The sequence below is a fragment of the Melospiza georgiana genome, chromosome 2 (assembly GCF_028018845.1).
Source record: "Melospiza georgiana isolate bMelGeo1 chromosome 2, bMelGeo1.pri, whole genome shotgun sequence".
NCBI classification, from domain to species: Eukaryota; Metazoa; Chordata; class Aves; order Passeriformes; family Passerellidae; genus Melospiza; species Melospiza georgiana.
Genome location: NC_080431.1, coordinates 81,673,014 through 81,695,964, shown reverse-complemented (window position 1 = coordinate 81,695,964; position 22,951 = coordinate 81,673,014). Strand labels below are relative to the sequence as shown.

The following is a 22,951-nucleotide window of genomic DNA, read 5'->3' as shown; positions in this document are numbered from 1 at the left end:
GAATATTCCACAATACAATACAATACAATACAATACAGTATTCACTAATGTGATTTCAAGTCAAACAAGATCACTTGGCTTCTCAGTTTCTTATACAAGTATTATTCTATTATCTTTGAGACAAAACTTATATTTGAAAGGATTTCTCTCAGTTTTTACAGGAAGTAGTACTTTTGCTTGTTTAGTATTTGCTTAGTACATGTTACACTAGGAATTCTGGTTATCCTTTCTGCAAAGAAATGTAAGAAACTTCTCTGCCAAAGAACACCTGCTAAAGAAAAATCCAGGAAATTAGAAAACTTGAAGACACTCAGTTCCAAAAGGTACAGACTCATTGTCAACCTTACTGTTTTGCCACTGAATAACTTATTTTCTTAGCTGCTTTTGATTGATGTTGATTTTTAAAATATGCTTTACTTGTTCATTCAGAAACTGAAGTACTATTTTATATAATGCAAGCTCTTCTTTATCGGTGTGACAAAAAAGGTGTTTGAAAATTGCCATCCAAATCCAGATGAGAGAATCAGTGTACCATAACCTGCCATGAATTAGGAATATTCACAAGTCACAACTAAGTTGAAGTGAGAACTGAAAAACAAACTGATCCAGAATTTGCTGCTGGCATCTGCAGTTGCATTGCCTCATCTTCCAAAGGTGTCTGAAATGACTGCTCAAGTAGCTCACTAAACAACTGCTTTCAAAAAAGGAGGAAGCCTGGGAATCTTATATGCAACTGCCACTCAACCCCTCATTCGGAGTTTTATCACAATTCTTCAAAGTAAAATTCTTCATGTGTGCAAATTTGAAAGGAGCTTTTGAAGAATGCATCAGATTCAGTTGCTGAGTATATATAATGACTTCATGATATTTTGTGTTTACAGTTCAAGATGATTCAATTGTACTCAAAAACTCTGTGTGTAGTGGAGGCATTTGGGCATGAACATACAGACAATACAATCAATTCTTGACCTCATATCAGTTTTAAAGTTCTTATTGGAGCAGTCTGTCCAAGAGAATTAATAAGTCATGTACACAGGCTGGAACACACAGTTCAGGTACAGCTTCAAGATATACAAGACTCTCCCAGCTTCTGCAATGTAGGTGGAGTTTGCTTTGGGAAATTTGCATGGAGAAATTGTTGATCTTATATACACTCAGTAGGGAGAAGGTTATTCTGTTTGTATCTGAAGAAAAGTGCACAAGCTATAAAAACCTGTGGTGTTGAAAACAAAAGGCAGAACTAGTCTGGAACACAGAGTTGCCAGTACTGGAATAACTTGAAGATGAATATATGTTATAAATAAAAAAGAGACTATTCGGGTGGAAAATATTTTAGGCCAATGAAACAGTCATTCAAAGTCTAAAATACACATTCTATTAATATGTATTCTGATGTCACTACTGCCAATGTCTGACTCAGAAGCATTTCTCAGAAAGGATTATTCTTTTCCAGTAACTTGTGTAATGTGTTTACTATGAAACTATAAACAAATGTCATTAAGATTAACTTTGAGCAAAATAATGGTTTTGATAATGCCTGAATTGATTTGGCTTCCTGATAGAGTGGCCACTTATTCTAACCAGAATTAAAATGTTTTATATACACACTTATCATTGGAGGCACATGTGTCCATGCCTTTGGATTTCCTTACTCAGTGGCATCCATTAGATTTCCCATGCAGACTCCTGCTGCCTACTCTTTAAACAGCATAATTTCTGAATTTTTGAATGTTCTACATCAACTACAGGATCTGATATCCATAAAGAAGAAGGAAGGTAACTGGGATCTCCAGGAGCAAAAGCTGCTGCAACATCAGAAATTATATTTCCTCTTTGCATGAGAATTTGCTGTAGCAGGACTCACTTAAATAAAATGAAATTATTCCATGATTCTGTAACCAACTGATTAGCAGATAACAGATTTATATTCCAGACAGCAACTATGAGCTGTCACTCTACAAAGATGGTCTGTAGTCTATAAACTGTCCCAATAAAGAAGTAACAAGTGAACACAGACGGAGAACTCTTATCAGAGAAATTTTCAAGCTCTGCATCTATTGTGCATTTGTAACACTTCTGTGATGAAAGTGTGACTCTTAAAGCTATATCGAAAATTAGAATGATAGCAATTTTAATAAAATAAAAAACAATAAATTGTTACTAAACTCATCAGGAGTCACTTATTTCTTACAAAGGTAAAAACAAGTAATACTACTCCTAATTAATAAGTAGAGTTTGTGCCCATCTCTGGCAACTCAGCAGGATCTGGAAGCTAACTGCAGGCAATAGCTTGAAGCACTCCAGGTATTTAATGAGTGTCTTCCACAGAAGTGTTATGTTGCTTGGAAACATACACTAGCAAATATTTATGATACTTTGTCTGGAAATCTGAAATGATCTTTAAAAGTAAGGCTGAATAAAGTCTAAAAATGTGCTGATTATTTTGCAGAGTATAAGCAGGTATCAGTGACACATAACAGAAGCAAAAGAGGAACTATAGCTCTTCAAAAATTCTAAGTAGCTTATATAGCAGTGATGTTGAATATCTCTAGGAAAGAAGAGCAAAGCCAAACCATCTTGTCAGTGTTCATGCCATTTTCTTTAGGAACTCCTTGCTGCTTTGAAACAGAACCTGGTGAAAAGTCACTGGACAAAGTAGGCATGCCCTAAGCAGAAGTTATCTTTAATGTCTAAGCCTTGATTCAAGGGGATGTGGAAGAGTAAGAAGTAGAAAGCACACAGATATATAATGCAGATAAAATGCATAATTTCTCATATAGACGCAAAATCAGCAGCTTTTCTTTTGCAGGTATCAAGAGCCTTTCCCGTCTCTCAGTTGCTCTTGATCTATTTCAATGAATGCCCTTTCAAGGTGACCAGCCAATCTCAGGTTTTACGACCCCAGAGATGAAGAGTGGCTGTTTCAGGGACAAATGCTTCCTGAGGAAGTCTGCTACCTCCCTCTGCTCCTACAGCACCCATATGCTGTTGGCAGGAGGTGTTTCTCAGTGTACACAAACACCAGGTCACACATTAGATGTTCTGGGGTGTGTGACCTGCTCTCTGGTGTTTGTTCCAAAAGTGTATGGGTCTCCTATGGGTCTCATGGCATATGTGTCAACTCTGCCCAGAAAACCCAAATGCACCAGGCAGCTGTTTTGTGGCACCAACTGTTTATGTTTAGGAAACTTGAATTAGGCAGCTAAAGTCCAGTGTCACAAAGAAGTGTAAGAACTGCTGGCAGAGTAAAGAGCTCTGGGTGCCAACTAACTGCTCTGTAACAGCCCTTGAATCCACTGACCCTGTGCTTGGGTCGGTCTGAATGCAAGACCCAGCTTTACTACATCTTTCACTTATCTTTTGGGGAAGATTTTAGTTGCTATATAAATGCAAAACCACTGACACCACATTTTGTGGATCTGCCCAACAAAACAGCCAGCATTTTCTCCAAGGAACTTTGAATTTCTGCTGGTAAATATCTTATGGCTCAGGTCCTATTCCCTGCTAATCACAACAGCCTGTTTTCATGGCAAATAATTTAAGTCCAAATGCCTGGAAAGCTGAGATGGACCTACAGAGAGTTCCTTGACTGAGAGCAAAGATACAAAATACAATACAAAATATAGCTTCAGGAAGGCACATTTTCCTTATTTAGTGCTCAAACCTGTTCAAACATATACAGGTGTCAACAAAAGTTTATTATTAAAATTCCCATAATATGATAAACGAGGCACTACACTCAGAAAAGGATACCTGCAGACAAGTAAGGGGGAGGTATTTTTATACTGGATAATTTGTTTGAAATTTTATTTGATAAATCTAATTAATTCATAGAGCACCAGAGTGACATTGTTAAAGATACCTCAGCTGTCTCTCCATGGCATTTTGATATTTTAACACATCACTACATGGACAGTTGTTCTATTTTCAGTAGTTGTATCCACATCATCATTTATATCACTGCTTTGGTGCAAAAATGTGTTCCAAAATAAATAGGTCCACTAACAAAAGAGCTAAAGTGCACATATCAACCACTTGCACACCTCTAACTGGTGAGCAGGTACTGATAAGGAATTAAGAAGAATGTGTTATTCTGTGGGAAAAAAATTCTAATATTAACAAAGGGATTTGAACTTTTCTCAAAAAAAATTCCCACAAAATCACTCAATTTATGTATATATAATAGAAAAACCTGATAAGTATATACTTAGACAGAATTTTTTAAATGTTCTTCACCTGGAATGTCCTACAATTTTCTTGATGTGGCATTTCCAATGATTTTATATGTATGTGTACGTTATTTACATTTTGATACTTGATGATAAGGAGCTACACTCTGCATTATTCTTACTCAGAAAAGTTCAACAGAATTCTGTTGATACAGCACTGTTTTTGACTCACATGACTTTCTTTCTCATAAACGTGTCACACAGTTATACCTTAATTTCTAAGCTTTGCCCTAAAGCTTAATTAAAATGGCTTTAATTAAAAATTACTGTGAAAGAGACAGGGAAGACAAAATCCATTACCTGAATCCCACATTAGAGTGCAGAGCAATATTCCAAGTCTCTTGGCTCTGACGATGTTGATTCATGGGATTGTGAAAAACCATTAGTAAAGAGTTATCTTGGCTATGATAAAAGGAATCAATACATCTGTATTCTTGGGATGCTGTATGAAGAACCTGAAAAGGAAAGGAATAAAGATACATCTTTGCTGCAGACAGTAGCATATGTTCAGAGACTACATAGCAGAGCTTTGAGCAACAGGTGCTCCAGCACACTCTCCTACAAGATGTACCCAAAGCATTTGGATTTCAGCAACCTGAATGGTTCAGGTAGGTGGAAATTGAAACTGCATTGCTATTCATGTTGAGAAGAGATACCAACTATGCTCTACCTTCTCACTGACCATGAATGAAAAAGTTCAGCTACACAAAACCCAAATAAATTAAAATATTAAACAAATAGTTAAATAAGTTTAAATAATAAAATACTTAAGTAAATAGCAAATGAAACCAGAATTATCATATACCAGATAAAAAGAAAACTAATTTACTTTTTTTTATCTCAGTTGATTTTACTTGGTATTCAATTTGCTTTATCATGGCCTGCACATCTCTGAGATTTGCTGTGATCTACATTTTTCCTCTCTGCTCTGTACTGCCCCATCATTTTCAATATTTATATTGCCTGCAGGTTGAAACTTATTTTATAGTCATAGGTAGAAGAAAGCCTTCTTATAAATTATTATTTTTCACAACTATGCAACTGAAGGTTCTAGAGGGATCTGTTCTATGATCTTTCCCGGAACAGACTTGAGGCTGATTAAGTTGGTAGATCCCAGGGTCCTCTTTTCTACTGTACAAAATGTTTCTCTTTATCTAGTCATCTGGAACTTCATCTGACTGCCATGACTTTTCTTTCAAAAGGTTATTTTCAGTTTCAATAAAATGCTATTTTTTATTTACCTTCAGTATATTTTTACTAGACTCACTAATTATTGGTAGTTGAAGTAATATTAGCTATTTATGCTGCATAAGAAGGGATGCCCCATGCATTGAAATGCATGACTAGACTTTAAAATTGTCACACTAAAGTGGTGCTGCAAAAGTCCAGGCAGCATTTCCTTCACCCATGCACAGCACGTGTCAGGTTCAAATAAGAATTACAACCTCTGAAGCTCAAGGCAGCACAGGAACTAAAAATCCACTCTTACCAAGAGGAGGCCTCCCAGTTCAGGCCAAATACAGTTGAGCATATCTTTCAGATTTGTCCTTCTGTCTTTATGCAAGTTTTTAGTGTTTAACTTGCAAGATTTCTATAAATGATGTTTTCAGCCCTTAAAGGGTGAAGTACTCTAACAACTAAATTTTCTATTGGCCCATAAAACATACACTGCATAGGCATTTGCAAAGTATGTTTTCACATCCACTGCACTGAGTCCCAAAACTGCTACAGAGGATGACCCCTAAGGGCAAGGTCGTTTTATCTCCACCACACTTTCTGCTAAGAGACTTGCTGCCAAATAGGACAGCTCCAGTTTGGCCAAACCAGGAAATAAAAACCTGCTACAAACTAAATTTCACACAAACAACTGAAAAATAGCTAAAGCCCAATGATTTTTGGTAAAAATGAAAAATAAAACTGAATCAATTATTGAGCAGAAAAATACCCTGAACTTCACTACTATTACTTTATATAGGGTTCTGAGGGAGAACTGTATTGATGAAATTGTCAGTTCAAAGATACCTGATGAAGAACATGTGGTTGAAAATGCTCTTCCAAATTCCAGTCTGTCAAGCAACGCCTCTGTGTCTTTTTTATTTCTTCTAATTTTGGTCCTAGGCCATAATTTTCGAGACTCACCTCAAAATACAAGAAATCAAAATAATGAATATCAACATTTCAGTGACAGTATTAAATTGACTGTAAATTTGTTGGATTAATAGACAGCATCCCATTTTGCACCACAGTTAACTGCACAATGATGAATATGTGCAGACCCATATGGTACTGTTTAATAAAAAATACAATTACACCCAAGCAGGTCTGGTTTTGGACTTTTTATGACAAAATAATCAAAATACTTTCATTATTAGCTTATATTTTTTGAGTTCTGTAAGCAATCATGAGTATTCAAAGATGTCCTATGATGTAATTTTAAAATTGCTATGTTTATTATGGGATGTATGGCAGACAGGTGATTCTGAAGATGCCAAACTACAGAGTCTTCTAGTGTAACACAGTTTGACAATTTCTTTTAAACTTTCACATTTGTATTTGTCCCCTGGTATTCAGCAAAATCAGAACAGAATTATCATTAACAGCTTCATCAACACTTGTCAGCTTGGATTTCAAAGAAAGTGATTTCACAGTTCCTAAAATTATGTCAGTATTTTCCCAACATCACAGAATTAACATTTGCATGCAGCATTGCAGAGGAATCCCCAGTAACATGGCCTGGCATTGAGCAGTATCTTCTGTTGCCTCATATAAAGCCTAGCTGACTCCATTTCTCACACTTGCCATATCAGAATAAAGATGATCCAAATCTACGTTCAAAAGAGGATAAACCGGATCGTCTTCTTCATCTTCGTCACTTGTTTCTGTATACCCTGCAAATTGAAAGGAGAACTTAAAGAATTGTTCCAGAAATTTCAGCCCTACTAAGGTTGGAGTAGTGCAATTTCTTTAGTCTCCCTGATGAGACTGACATCAAGTTGAAGCTTCCTTTATTCACACTTGTCCTATAATTACATTTTCAGCTCTGCTATGCTTTTTTACTAAGAGAGCACTTTAAAACCCAGTGGCAACAAGTGTCAGATAATTAAATAAAATTAAAAGAAAAAAAAGAAGAATTTATAAAACCCACTCAAATAATCTTTTCTATCTGACCCATGCTGGCCCACTAAAAAGAAGTACCCTCCAGAAGAAGTAGCCTCCAGATTCATAAACAAAGAACCATTTTTCTTCATACTTTAAAAAGCATTCTTTTGCACAAATGGCATTAAACTAAAAGGCAAGACCAATTGTTCTGGTATTTTCACACATTTTTTGACAAATGCAAATTTAAAAGTTCGAATTAATTTGGTTTACAGATCCATAAGCTACTGACAGAATATTAGCTCTCCTGAGGATCTGACATTGTCATTCCATTGTTGCAATGAGCATCTGATATGAACAGCATCAAATGAAAATTTCAATTCTATATTCTCTTAATTAAAAAAAATCCTTTAAATAGAATTCTTTATTCCCTAAGTTAGGGAAGAGGTTACTAATATTTGATCAAAATTCACATGTACAGGAAAATTACTTTTTCTGGTGGAAAATACACCACAAAGTATTTGTTTGTAAGTGTCTTATAAGCAGCTCAGGTCCCAGACATACATCTTTAGGCTCTGCTTCTCTTGAAAATTACTTCTATTTACTGACTGCCTTTAGAAGATTGAAGAAACCTGAAAGCAAATGTTTTATCTTCCTGGTGTTTGCTTTTGTGCTGCAGAAGTGCTGAAATGTTGTTATGCTTGTAACTGCAAAATTTAATATCATGACTAAGTACAAAAGCAAAATAGACCAATACCCAAAACTGTTCCCTAGATGCAGAAGAAAAGCACATAAGCAGGATTCATTTTTGTCTGCTCCAGCCTTCTAAGGAAAGGATCCCATCTAAGCTTCTTGCTTAGACATCTCTATTAGGAAAGCATGGACTACATCACAAAGTACTGCATCCAGCTCTGGGTCCTCAGCACAGGGAACACATGGACCTGTTGAAGTTGGTCCAGAGTAGACACAATGAAGGTGAGTGCAAAGATGGAGAACCTTTCCTGTGAAGATAGGCTCAGGGAGTTCAGTCTGGAGAAGAGAAGGCTCTGGGGAGCTCTTATCATTGTGGCCTTGGAAGAGACTTTCTAGTAGGAGTTGTAGTCATAGGATAAGGAGTAAAGGTTTTAAAGGAAAGGAGAGTAGTTTCAGACCAGGTATAAGGAAGAATTTTTATCATAAGGGTGGCGAAACACTGGAACAAGTATCCCAGAAAGGTGGTGGATGCTCCATCCCTGCAAGCACTGGAGGTCAGATTGGACTCCAAGAAACCTGATCTAGTTAAAAATGTCTCTGTTTATTGAAGGAATATCAGAGCAGATGACCTTTAGAGGTCCCTGCCAACCTAAACCATGATTTTATGATTCTGTGATCATGAACCTAAAGGTATAATTGCTTAAAATGATCTAATTTCTACTGTTCTTGTGTCCTGAAAAAAATTATCACTTGATTTTAATGTTGCCTTTTGGCCAACACATCTCCTTTAACCAGGCCAACAACTTTTCATTATACCAGAATCTTCAGGAGAAAATGCAGAACTAGAGAAAATTCATTTTACAGTTGTTAATACTGTAGTCGAAATAACTCTTGTTGTTATTCTAGTATTCCTACAGAGTTACTCAATGTACAAGCTATACAAATATTTGAAAATTTGGTGACTTGTGCAAAGAAGAAAAGTCACATCCTTGCAATAGCAAATGATATGGTAAGACAAATAGTAGATTCAAATTCTTCAGGAGTAACGTAAACAGAAAGCTTTTTACCAGAGCTTCTTGGAGATTTCCCACTAAATTTCTTTTCCATAAGGAAGAGTTGTCTCAGCTGTCTTGCAAACACGGCTGGATTATCCCAAGGGATATAAGACTCTTCAGAAGCACCTCCAAGCCTAGATCCAGAGCTCTCCAGGAAACCAGAGTCACTTAGCTCAGTCAGCTTCAGGCTTTCAAAAGTAAACACTCTGAAGGCTCTTTCTACTTCAGCCCAATTCAGAAGTTCTAAAAAAGAATTACAATCATTAACTGAAAACGTCCTTACAGCTCAGCAGAAAATAAATACAAGACTATTTAAGTGTATTGTTGTTGGCAACTCTGCAAAAGCCAGCAGCAATTTCCTTAATGGTACTGGATCAACTTATGTGGGCTACATTTTACACTGCATTCAAAGTTGAATGCTTCCAAATTGCAAAATGATATGCCTACCTATTAATCCATCTTAAATGAAGTGGTTCCTACATCTGAATACCTTCTGGCTCATTAACTTTATATAAATGATGTTGATTTTAAAATACTGTGTAGACTTTATCAGGCCAGTTAGCAACTAGTTCTTTTCAGTTCATGAAATGTTTCCATTATCGGTAGCTGCTCAAAAAAGTATCTTTTTTTTTCTCTTCAGAAAGAATTTTACACATAATTTAAACAGAAGTATGCAAGGTGCAAAGGCAACAATAAATCCTGTTTATGCTTGTATGCATCCATGTCCATATAACAATGATAATCATGCAAAGGAATGAAGTTTAAGAAGGTAGTACAATGCCCAAATCACACAAAGAATATCTTCAGTTTGAAATGTTTTCTTTTTAGGGTGGCTAAGCACCTAAGCACATCATATATCTTGAGAACATTGGATCTCTCATCTTCTGTTCAAACTAATTATCTCCTTTGATAAAAGCAAAGGCTTTGCTAGTTTGGAGAGTCTGGCAGTATAGTATGTCTCAGTGAGGATTATAAAATTCAGCTACCCATCAGCTGGAACACTGTAGCAATAGTGAATACTTTAATAGCTTACTGTCCAAAATGTATATACCAGCAACTAGAAACAGTACAGCAAAGTGTAAATTAATCCAACACAGGGAATTCAGGATGAAAGAGTTGGGCAAGTACCTTCAAATCCTGTGCCTTATATGATGACATGAATGCAACCAAAGGGATTTGGATGTTTATATTTCTTAATAACCTAGAGCAGATTTTTGATACTACCTAAGGGTATTAATGTAGTCTTTGAGATTGTTTCCCAGCATATGTCATGGTTGCAAGCACACTCCAAGAAAAGGTAACTGCAGAAGTGATTATGGTTGGGGAAGTGAATGTACTTTTGGTTTGATAGAGGGACTGTTATAAAGTAGCTTCATTATTAATACCAACAGCTTACACATGAATAACACGATACACAATATATTTCAGAATACATTCTGAAAGCTGTGTATTGTTCCATAAAAATTGTCTACCTAAGATACATGCGCTTTACCTCCAAAAGTGAGTTGATAAATCAACACAGTTTACACCAGTGTCTCTCAAAATGCATTCTACGTTCTAGGACCAAAATTGTAATTTTTACCGCTGTTTTTTTCCCTCAGAATTAGTAAGCGTTTGTATGTTTGCAAATATAAATAAATAAAGTACTTCCAAGGTAAGTTCCAGCTCTTAGTTATGCAATATTTAACACTCATAGAGTTGTTCCCATTGACCATAAAACTGAGGTCTGAAGTTAGGGTTAATTTTAGAGTAGGCTATAATTATATACAAGCAAGGATGTGAAAATGGGAAATTCTGCAAAGGTATATTTGGCAGCTTTAAAATCTTGCCCCAGAATTCCTGCTATTTGAGAAAATCATCAACCAGAAATAAAAAGAATGGAAATTATATCAATGAAAATCATTTTACCAGTAGTAAAATAATACATGAGCTCATGAACTCTGGCCAAGCGTTTAGTGTTGTTTTCAGTTGAAGGAGGGGTGAAATGGATAAGTTCTGTAAGAGGCAGTTTATCCATCATTTCATGCTCAATCTTTTCTGGATCGACATTCTCTTGGACCTGGAATAAAAATCAAAGTACCAGAGTTAAAGTAAACTTTCACACATTGACTTTCCAAAACTTATGTTTGAATAAAGAAGTCTTTTTCAGCAGAAGACATTAGCATGTGCTTAAGCCAGTTGGACATAAACTTATATTTGAACATGTGCCCACAGTGTGGTTTTGAATCATGGTGTCAGATACTGTAGGCAGAAAAATATTAGGCACATAAGAGAATGACTGACAGCATAATAACAGACATTTGTTAGAAGTTATTTGTCTGTGCTAGCTAGACTTAAAAATACAGAAATATATACTGATCTATTCAGACAGGCAGCAGGTACCTTCCATGTATCTTTCACCTGGTCTGTGCTGCTTCTTAGAGTAATGAAATCAATAAACTTATTGATCAGTCTGTGATGAGAGGCATCCCTCTATATCCAAGGATTTTTTTTCCAGATGTAGTGGTATATTTCAGTTTTACTCTTTTTAGTATTACACACTTATGGTACCTTTTTCTTCAACTGCATATTCCAAATGCTTGTCCTCTACTCTTTCCTCAAACATTGTGCTCTGTCCTGAATTTCCTCTTCAGCAAGTATATAAAATACATCAAGCAAATGTCTCCTAAGAGCATCTCTTATGTTGATTACTCAGCCCTTCCTTCTGCTTGAATACATCCAATGTGTCAAACTTGAGTTGTTTCTGAATAGTTTTAATCAATAGTTGTCAAAGTACTCACCAGATAATTTCTAATCCAGGAAGCCAGGTAGACACACCTTAGCTGTGAAATCTAGAATTGCATTATCACTTTTATTATCCTCAGTGAAATTTTAAAGTTTAATGGTAAAACTACACCTTGCCTTTGGAAAAATTCTAGACATTCACAGTGGTTTTTTGATTCAGAAAGTCTGGGAACTGTTACTTTGCAATAATCCCAAACTATGCAGTCTCTGAAACTTTCTGCCTTTGTTAGAATTTGGCAGTATCTTGGTTACATGCTATGCTGCAACTATTTAGCCAACCTGAATACATTTGTTGTGTTCATTAGTAACTGCTATGTATTTTCTTCTACTTCTCAACATTTTAGTATTCAGTCTAATCTCCACGCTAAATCACCATTAGCAAGTTAGCAACTCATGTTCCATTGTATCATCAGTGTTTAACAGCAAATCAACAGTTCTGTAATACCTCTCATCTGTGCCAAAAGCTAAACATTCTCATTAATAATGCAAATAGATCACTTAAATCAGTATGTTCGTGCTCCATGTTTGTGAGGTGCCCTCCATCAGTAACTCATTGCTTCTTAAGTAAACTAAACATGTGTTGGTGTGTCCACCTCAGTTGAAAAAAGATCTAGGATATGCAGTCCTGTTGTGCAAAACCAGCCCTCCTCCCCTTCTAGTGCATTGAGCATTCATGGCCTGTGAACTTTGTAAATATTTATATATAAACAGGTTGTACTGTACCTCCAGGAGGTGCAACCGCTGAGCCAGGGCATCGTGGTAGTTAAATAAGAGAGGGTACTCAGGGGTGACCCTCTCTTGTACCTTTGGTTTAGGAGAAAAGTAGTCATACAGATTCTGTTTAAAAAGAAAAGCAAGAGGTATTAAGTCCCAATAATGAGATCTGTCATTTTAGTAAATGAATGAAAGACAACACAAACCTTTTTTTCACTCATAGGAAGGTAAAGAGAAGGAAGGACAGAGATTATATGATCTGCAATGGCACGATGCAGCTCATCTTCCTGAGGCTCTAGTGACACAAGACTTGGTGGTGGAAGGTCTTCCTCACTTGCAATAACCTGGCAAATACAGTATATGTTAGCTTTCATCACAGAATGACTGCTGCTTAACTTTACCAGAAATACCAAGCAAATCCTGCTATAAGCTAAGCACACAACCAGAAATTCTGCGAGGGAAGAAAAGTCTAATTTTTTTCTACAGGTAGCAAAACTACAATTTTCCAAGTTAGTTGCTGCACAAAGCAAGGACTGTGGAAAACAGAATTAAATGTTTTCTCTATTAGATGCTTTTGAAAGGATAAGAAGAAAAATATTTCCAATTTGAAATGTTAAGGATTGTGAAGGAATACAGGTAATTTAAAACTGTTTTTTTATTAGGTGCTGGACTTTATTCTTACCCAGTCTATTTTCAGGCTAAGTTATGAAAAGAAAAAACCCCACAATTATGCTGAAATGTTACTCCTAAAAGAAGGATTTCCAAATCATATTGTGTGTCTCTTCTAAATCATATTGTGCCTGAATTCAACAGAAGTCAGATCTCTCTAGCACAAGCATTGATGCTCTTATGTTAGGCTTGACCTAAGACCTTTGAACTGAGTAAGCCAACAAAAGTTGAGTATCAATAACACTGCTGAAGGGCACAAAAACTTGTTATTGACTTGGATAAGAAATTGCACCTTTCTCCTAATTTGATTATATTTGTAGTCTTCAAAAATTAATTATGGAGTAACACTATATATATATATATATATATATATATATATATATATATATATATATATATATACAGGGTAAGTGGACAACATGAAACAAAATAAAAGTTTGGAGTTTTGACTCCTTTGTATTGAATGTCCTTGCTCAGTGCCTCAATGCACTGTCTCATATTATAGGTTTGAACAGATGGATTTATTGATCTTTGACAATTCATTATATTAGGTTAGGTCTAGGCCAAAATAGCCACAGAAACTAAAAAGAGAACATTCCCACCTGTTCCAACATGCAGCTCAGCATTAAGGGTACAGAAAAGTACTCCTCAGGAATTTGATACAGCAAGTCATTGTAATATCTCATGTCCACAGAAGGAAACAGAATGGAAGTTTCTTCTGCTATATTAAGAGATAAAACATTAAGATATGTTAGTTTTGAAATGCTAACTTATAGTCCAAGTGAGTTCTGCAAGTTTGCAGATAATGCAAAACTGGGAGGAGCTGTTAACTCTCCCAGACGCAGGGAGGCCCTGAAGAGAGACCTTAGGGGCAATTAGAGGGCAGGGCAATTATCAACCTGCTGTAGCTTAAAAAACAGAAGTGTTGGGTTCTGTGCCTGGAATGAGGCAACCCTGGTTGTACAGACAGACTGGGGAATAAGATGCTGGAAAGCAGCACCACAGAAAGCAGCCCAGGGGCCCTGTTTGATGGAAAACCTAGTATGAGCCAGCCATGCCCTGGCAGTCAGGAGGGCCGACTGTGTCCTGGGGTGCCTCAGGCACAGCATCACCAGCCAGGCAAGGGAGGGAATTGTCCTGCTCTGCTCTGCACTGGGGCAGCCTCACCTTGAGTCAGGGGAGCTTTAGGTTGGGTATTAGAGAAATTTTCACCCAGAAGGTGGGTGGGCCCTGTAACAGGCTCCACAGGACAGTGGTGAAAGCACCAAGCCTGACAGTTCAAGAAGCATTTGGAAAATGGTTTCAGGTACATGCTGTGATGTCTTATGTGGGGCTAAGTTGGACTCTGTGATCCTTGTAGGTCCCTTCCAACTCAGAATATTCTGTGATTCTGTGAACTTTCAGACAATATTTATTGAAGAGTCCAACAAAGTTAGAGATCAGACAAAATTGCTAAAATGTTTGAAATCTGAATTTGACTAGGAACAATTAGAAAATAAGATTTTCTAAAGAACTTGGTTATCACCACTCAGACACTTCCACAATGCAATCACCAGGATACACAACATCTTCAGCTAACTGCACAAATAATTTTGAGGATTTGTGCTGTCAGATGAATGAATGGTTTGACAGAGGGATCAACTACAGATGGGTGCTTTAACCCTTTAAACATACTCTCTGACAGAACGATTGTTGGCAGAATTTCTTCTTGTTTCCCTCTTTTCCTTGTAGGTGACATCTGTGGTGCTGGTTGCTCCTAAGTGAATGAAAGGTAAAATAAAAAAATCAGAAACCATAAAACAAATGGGTATTGCACAAATAGGTGGGAGAATTTAGCTTCATTTAGCTTTGGTTACTCACCCTAGACTACATGCTAAACTTTTAATTGGAACAAGATGGTAAGACTGTAGCACATGGTCTAATAAGCTACTTTCTTCTGCCTATTTAACATTTTTCCTACTATAAGTAGGAAATCAATCAAATAAGGAAATCAATCTTGCATAGAACTAAAAATCTTTTTTTTTTTTTTTTGACAGTTCATAGATCTGCAACATTGCATAGTAGCTCTGTGCAGGCATATTGATTTTTCAGACAAAAGAATGTATCATCAGACACTATTTAAGAAATTTCTACACCTATGATACATTATGCCTCTAGGATCCTTCAATTTCCCCTTTCTGTTTCCCCAATGCTCAGCTATTTTTTTCTCAATTTTTTGGGTTCAAATGCTAAAACCAAAAATACAACTTTCAATCACTGAAAATTATTCACAGAGTGATGGTCCAAGGTGAATTTTTGAGTCAAAATTAAGGACAGGCAATTCTACCCTATAATTGGTTATTCTCAACAAGAAGAGAAGGGTCCTTGCCTCAAGTGAAGATGGTTGTGTTGATTTGCTCTCTGGTAACACAGCCACGTTAATAAACTTGGTGTTTTCCAAGTAGTTGCAATGCTGTCTTCTCCAGTCCAGGCAGTCATACATCAAACAAGCAACATGTTCAAACACCACAGTACCCAATTCAAGCTGTGAGAGAAAGGATGAAGAGTGCGTATAAAATGTCATGTAACTTGGTGACAGCAGTCATTAGCTCTTTAACCAGCAGATCTACATCTGTTTATAAATTTTCCAAAAGACTTTTTCCTCCACCAATTCAGTATGTTTTATAGAGTTATTCTAAAACCTTCATTTTATTTGCCTTCACACTGCCACAGCAGAGTATATTGGACTGTATATTGCCAAAGTGCTTTAGATGTTATAAAGTCTTACTTGTCTTAACACTAACTATTCAAGGTCTGCTGCCTTGCAGATGGAACTTAAGGGTTTTTTTTGGATGGGAAGGAATGGAAGAGAAAAATTAAAGTATTTTGTAATGTATGTACATTTTCACTAGCAATCAACCTGCAGCATATTTGCAAGTTCAATAACTTCCCTGCTCTAAAAGGATAAAAAATAAAACCCTAACCAGATAATTAATATAATCTCATATTATTTTCTTTCTTTCTGTTGCTCTTTGAAAACAAAGAAAGCCTCAAGAATGGCATTCTGAAATCCACAGTTGTGAGTGAAGGAATGTCAGCATAGTGCCCAAATGTCCAGAAGGAGGGCACTGTATCTGCAAAAATCTGACAAGGTAAGAGTCATGGTTCTTGAGGTCAAATACTGTGGTTTTCACCAAAGCTTGGGAGTAATAAAAAGAATAATAGCAACAGCTATTTTAAATATTAAAGGTTCTTGTACAAATACCAATACTCTGTAGGAGACCACATGAAACATTCAAGTTTCAGCAGCTTTAATGGATGTATTCCTCTCCTGTACAACCTGAACTTTGTGGAAAGGATGGAATTATTATCACTTTTAGATGATTTCTGTAAAAAGCCCTTTTCTGAGGGATTTTTTCACTTTTGTGAATTTAGGGCAAGTCTCTTGTACCAACATTGAATGTCTCAATTTTAAATTTCCTAAAATAGAATACAGTGAAGAAGCACAACTGACATTAGGCACTAAGAAAAATAACAAACCCAAAATAACAAACGAAAACATCTGCTTTCTTTAACTCAGTGGCTCTTCATGACACTGGGAAACTGGCAATTCCAAATCACTAAGTTATGGAATACTTGACTACATTTCCATAACATTTAAAAACTAGAAGAGACACTTGGGAAAGAAATTCTATTTGCGAAAACAGAATGTTCATTAATATTCTTGCACTTTTGTTTTTCAATGTTCTTCTGAAGAATGGGTTAGTATAACACCTTTTCATCCATACATTTGTATATGTAAGGTATCACTAGAGCATGTAAAAGTTTTATATAAAATGTTGGAGTGTTTTCAATGCAGCCTTTTAAACAAAATAAGATTTTTTACAAAGTCATAAGTAACAAAACCCTGCTACTCAATGGGATCCAAGCAAAGTTTAGCATAATTAAAATTTTGTAATTCAATTTGCCTGGTGTCTCCTCAGGACACAGATTTTTATCCTAAGTTTTTAAGTCTAACCATTAGCGACTCTTCAACAAAGTAAATATTTTTAAAAGTATTTTCTGTTTTAAAGATCTCAAATCTGAGAGCAGAGACTACTTGCAGTGTGCAACACTCAGTCATTTTCATATTAATGTCTAACATTTTGCCCCAAGAATTTTCCTCCTGTGTGTCTTGCACTTCAGAGATGCAGCAAGCTTGGACTCAGAGATTCTCCAGAAAGTCCACAAGAATGGACTTACTTTACCAACCTATGATTTCAGAACTTATATGCTCTGCACTTGTTTCTTAAAAAACTTACAAACTTTCTTACTTCTGTAGGGGTCATGAAATTATAACTCCTGTAGGGCTCATGAAATTGTAACTCCAATTTGTTTAAATCTGTTTCAGTGACAGATGGTTTTTCCTTTATTTCAACTATAATATAGGAGAATAATATTGCAAGATATTCAAAAGTAAAAACCCTGTAAGATGTGATTATAGGGAAGATAGAAACTGTTTTCCCAAAAGGGGCTTGGCATGGTAAGATTACATAGAGTATAATGATAAGTAATATTATAAATAGCAGGCCTACATTCCACAATTAAGGCATTTTCAAAGAATGCTTTGGAAATCACTGCGAGTTGTTTGTATACAGGATCTACTGTACTACAAGTAAGGGTTAGAAGAATGTATTTTAACCCTAGAATGTCCTTTAATCCTAATAATACAGACTACAAATACACTAGGTTAAATTATAGCATGTTGCCTTATTTTGTTTTAGCAGTTTGTATTTTTACTGCTGACACTGCAGATTGAGAAATACTGGACTCTTTTTCTTCACTATATGTGAGAATCTAGGATGGAAAACATTTCTAATGATTCACTTGCTCCTTCAGTGCCTGGTAATAGTCCTGACTCAGCAGACTATAATAAACTAGAGCCATGTTTTGGACAAAAACAAGCAGTACTGAGTATGATAAAGCAACATTGTATATCAAAAGGTATTCTTGCATTCAGCGATTTTTTCTCATGTGACTATTCTGAGGTGCAGCAAGTAGGCCTGATGTTATGAGGACAAAAATATAACTTCTGTGTTATTTCATACACACATATGACTCTTGAACGAGATGCAAACATGTTCAATAACTTTAAAACCTCAAACTATTTTACAACCCTTCTGCTGTGGCCTACAATATAAAGAAAATTCAAATCAGGCATTTTTATTCGAAGGACTCCTTGTAAACAGATGTGAATGAAATTGTTGGATACATAGGAAATAATTTTTGTTTACGATTACAACTACTGTGGTTGTGTTTCAGAGAAGACTTGAGATTAAATTCCTAAAGTGTTCTTAAAAATTACAAACCCTAAAGCATGGCATGTACTGTAAAAAACAGAATGTACTGACCAGCATTTCTCTGTCTGTCCAATCAGGGGGAAAGTCACTTTCCTTAACTAGGTAATGAAGCCTGGCAACATCAAAGAGGCTTGATCCATGCTTTCCACTGCTCAGAACGGGCTCCAGGAATTTCCAAAATGTTTCCAGGTCTTTCTTAGCTTCATCTTCCTTTCTTTTCTCTGCTTCTATATCTAAAATATATGAGTATTTGACAAATCATGGTACAGTGTCTCCCTTTAACATAAAGCACAAATCATGCATCAGTCCACTCTAAGTATTGTTCAAGTATTTCCATCCTTAGAATCTCAGCAAATATCTGACAGCTAACTTGGGGATCAAAAAATACCCCCCAAATATCTTTCCATCATCTTCTATTCCAAGTACAATGCTTGATCCTGACAGGAACCTGAGGGGCTCATCTGGTGAAACTCCTCTGCTCAAGGAGGGTCGCCAAGAGCAGACTGCCCAGGACCATGATGGCTTCTGAGTACCTTCAAGAATGAAGACTCCATGACCTCTCTGGGCAGTCTGTGACAGCGCTCAGTCACCCTCACAGCAAACAAGCGTTTCTTTGTCTTCAGCTAACACCCTCTGTTCAGTTTTGCCATTGCCTCTTGTCCTGTCACTGAACACCACTGAAAAAGAGCCTGGCTTCCTTTTCTTTCCACATTCCTTTCAGGCATTTATGCACATTGATGAGTTCTCTCCAGGCTCTGTCTTCTCCAGGGTTAACATTCCCAGCTCTCTCAGCCTCTCCTCACATGAGAGATGCTCCAGCCCTTTGAACATACTTGTGGTCATTTGATGGACTCTCTCTGATAGCTCCTTATCTCTCCTTTACTAAGGAGTCCAGAACTGCACACAGAACTCTCAGTATGGCCTCACCAGTGCTGAACACAAAAGAAAGTTCAAATCCCTTGACCTGACGCAGCCTTGGATACCACTAACCTTGTCTGCTACAAAGGCACATGGCTGGCTCATGTTCACACCATTGCCACCCCCCCTGAGGACTTCTGTGCAGAGCTACTTTCCAGCCAGTCAGCCCCCACCATGAACTGGTGCAGGATTTAGCCCTTGCCAAATTCTATGGGGTCCTGCCAGACCATTTCTCCATCCTGTTGAGGTCCCTCTGAAAACCAGCACAATTCTGTATTGTTTCAGCCATTCCACCCTATTTTGTATCATAAGAGTACTCACTGAGGGAACTCTCCTGATCACTAACAAAGATGTTCAGCTGGACTCGCACCACAAATCCCCTCGGATACCCTCTAGGCCAGGACATTTAGCCAGTTTTCAATCTAACTCAGTGTTTACTTACCCAGCTTCTTTATGAGAAGACAGTGCCAAAGGTCTTACTGAGTCAGGGCAGACAATATTCACTGCTTCCTCCTTCTCTACCAAGACAGTCATTCTGTCATAGTAGGGTTATCAGGTTGGTTAAGAATGACTTCCATTGGCAAATCCATGCTAAATGATCAACTCCTTGTCCTTCATGTGCCTGGAAATGTTTCCAGGATTAGCTGTTCTATCATCTTCCCAGAGACCCAGAAGAGTCTGAGCGGCCTTTATATTCCTGAGTTATTCCTGCCATTTCTGAAGACAGGAGTGTTGCTTTCCTCCAGTTCTCAGGCATATTTTCCAGTTGCCATGTTTTTTCAAAAGTAACAGTGGCCTTGCAGTGACATCACAGCCAGCCCCTCAGTATTCCTGAGTGAATCCCATCAGGTCCCATGGATTTATGTGTGTCCAGTTTGTTTAAGTAATCCCTAACTCAATCCTTTTCCACCAAAAGACTTTCTCCAGAATTTCACCCTGTTTCTGGGGCCTGAAAATTCCAAAGGCCATTCATGATCACAACCACTTTTTCTTCTTTCAAGGTCCTTTAGCCAGTCCTTACAGGGAGGCTGCTTTCTGGATTGAACAGAGTCTATTGGTATTTTTTTTTTGTACTGCAGAGTCCATAATTCTATTCTCATGACAGTCAAGCAGCAGGGAATAACTGTTTCCCTTGATCTGCTGGCTATGTCACTACAGCTCAGGATAGCCAACCATCTCTGATGACACATATTTAGCTCGCTGCTTACCAGCATCCCAGTTCAAGAAAAGTGTTAACAGCCTTGGGACAGCTGATTATACTTACAGAACATTATTCTGAGGCATATTCTCCTGTGGCTGGGGCCACAGTCCCAAAGCAGCCAACTGTTCACTTTCATTGAAATTACCAAATGAGCCAAGTTTTCTTACCAGTACACTTCCTAACAATTCACAGAAGTATGCATTTGATAAAACATTCTTTGGTGGCTACTGTGGCTGCATACTCTGCCTGCTTAGTCAGTCCCTCTTTCTACTGTCCAGGTTTTGCACTGGCAAACCATTTGGTTTGGTGGCCAACCAATGGTAATACTACTTTTGCACTGGGAAACACAGCTGCTCACACAAACACAAGGCATAGAGAGGGAGAAAAACACAGCCAGAACAGTAATTTCCTGTATAAAAAATTATCTCCTTTTTACATATTTTTTTTTAATGACCAGATTACCTTCAAGTGAAAGTGAAGATTGTTTTTGAAGTTTAGTTGCTTCTAAGTATATCTGCAATGGCTTGTAATTTTCAGAAGAAATTTGAATTACACTTGAAATGTTAATCCCAAGCTCAGTCAAGACAGGTAACAACTGAAGATTGGGGAAACCCAGAATGATAATGTAATAATGAGCACCATCATCTGGTTCATCATCTGTTCAAAACACAAGAAAAACAAATTGGAATAAGAACATTCATCATCTAAACAAAATAGATTTTTTACTTGACTATATGGGGTTATGCAAATGAAGGTTACAGAAATAGTTCTTTTATACTCTTATTGGGAAAATTACATATAAATTCAAAAAATATGAGCATAAGACTCAGTTCTTCTGCACCAAACCACCTAGAACACAGCAGGAAGAATACAAGTCAGAAGTAATAATTGTTTGGAGAAAGACCAGGAGAAAAACTGCAAAAGCTGATTATAATCAGAATGTTGTAGCAGCATTTCTGTAATTGCTCCTCTCAAAGGAGTTTAGTGTCAGGACATGTACATGTCTTAATGGTAGTTTAAACTATTCTATTTCATCCTGCATAAAGCTGGACATAGAGCTGGACAAAAAGTAAGTTACTGTATCTTACATGAAAGATTACCCAAGTCATAATAATTTCAAAGGATTAGCTGCAGGTATCAGCTGACTCATTGCTGACTCCTCCCTACACAGCAGGTTCATGTTCACTAGATGTAATTCTTGCAAAATCCTCATCAGCTGGTAATACCAATTCACACTAGTCCTTTTAGGTGGCAGGGGCATATCCAAATTCATATTAAAATGTAGATGAGGAGTTTCATTGAGTGCCTGTTCTATTTGGGCTTATCAGTTACACAGAAATATGCATAGCAGCATTTCAGTATCAAAGCAAAAGGTTAAGCATGATATAAGTAGACATGAACTCTCTAGAAGCTCTAGAGTTGTGTAGTTTCCTTTTATGCCTTATGGAGAAATACAGGTAGTAAGATCGGTATCAAGTGACTTAATTCATCCAGTACAGTTATTTATCTTAAGTTAACAGAAACTATCTGCTGGAGGTCCTGTATCTCTCCATCAATGCTGAAACACATAGAGTTAGTGCAGACAAACCTACACTAAAAGTAAATCACAGCTTTATACTCTATTTAGCTTTAAGATCCTTTCTTATGCTTACTAACACATCAGATGTAAAAGTGCTCTACTGACTCCTCTACTTGTGGGACTCATTTATCCAAGGAAGGAAAAAAAGATAGCCTGGTACTGACATCTGCCTGTGCTCGGCAAGATGTCCAGGGCTATGCAAATGCTGCTACCACCTGGAGTAGCAGGCTCTCTGTTGCCTGTAATATTAGCTAAACATAAAATAACACAGAAATTTAGAGAGAGACTGACTGAGGAAGCAGCCACCACAGTCCAACAAATATATTGCAAAAGGTAAAAATCAAAACCAGAAGAAAACTAGCTTATTATTTCACTCCTAGTACTGAAAATGAAATACATAAATTTGTCTCAGTTACTGCGGGAAGAAAAAATATGAGCACATACAATTACTGAACATTAATTATTTTTAACAAAAAAGACAAGTGTCTGCACAGTCACCTACAGAGATCCAAAAATTCCAATGTGTACATGCTGAAGACTGCCTGCCATTTTAAAATTATAATTATGATTATGCTAATAATCATGACAAGTGAATAACAGTCAGTCAGTTCTAATTATCAGTGACTAGTCCGTATGCAAAAGAGGAAAGACATTAATGCAAGTAATCTCAATATTACTCAAAAGCAGAAATATTT

General features: G+C 36.9%; 1 protein-coding gene across 1 annotated transcript in view; it reads right to left on the bottom strand.

Moving 5' to 3' along the window:
- SPAG17 (sperm associated antigen 17) overlaps positions 1–22,951 on the bottom strand; it is an 89,483-nt gene that overhangs the window by 40,903 nt on the left and 25,629 nt on the right. The window contains exons 6-17 of the mRNA XM_058045819.1: positions 21,140–21,334; positions 18,610–18,791; positions 15,609–15,764; positions 14,915–14,996; positions 13,843–13,961; positions 12,778–12,915; positions 12,581–12,694; positions 10,982–11,132; positions 9,086–9,316; positions 7,029–7,117; positions 6,252–6,368; positions 4,530–4,684 (exon numbers count right to left, since the gene is read on the bottom strand). Of these exons, the coding sequence (XP_057901802.1) occupies positions 4,530–4,684; positions 6,252–6,368; positions 7,029–7,117; positions 9,086–9,316; positions 10,982–11,132; positions 12,581–12,694; positions 12,778–12,915; positions 13,843–13,961; positions 14,915–14,996; positions 15,609–15,764; positions 18,610–18,791; positions 21,140–21,334 (1,729 nt within the window). The remainder of the gene's footprint in view (positions 1–4,529; positions 4,685–6,251; positions 6,369–7,028; positions 7,118–9,085; positions 9,317–10,981; positions 11,133–12,580; positions 12,695–12,777; positions 12,916–13,842; positions 13,962–14,914; positions 14,997–15,608; positions 15,765–18,609; positions 18,792–21,139; positions 21,335–22,951) is intronic.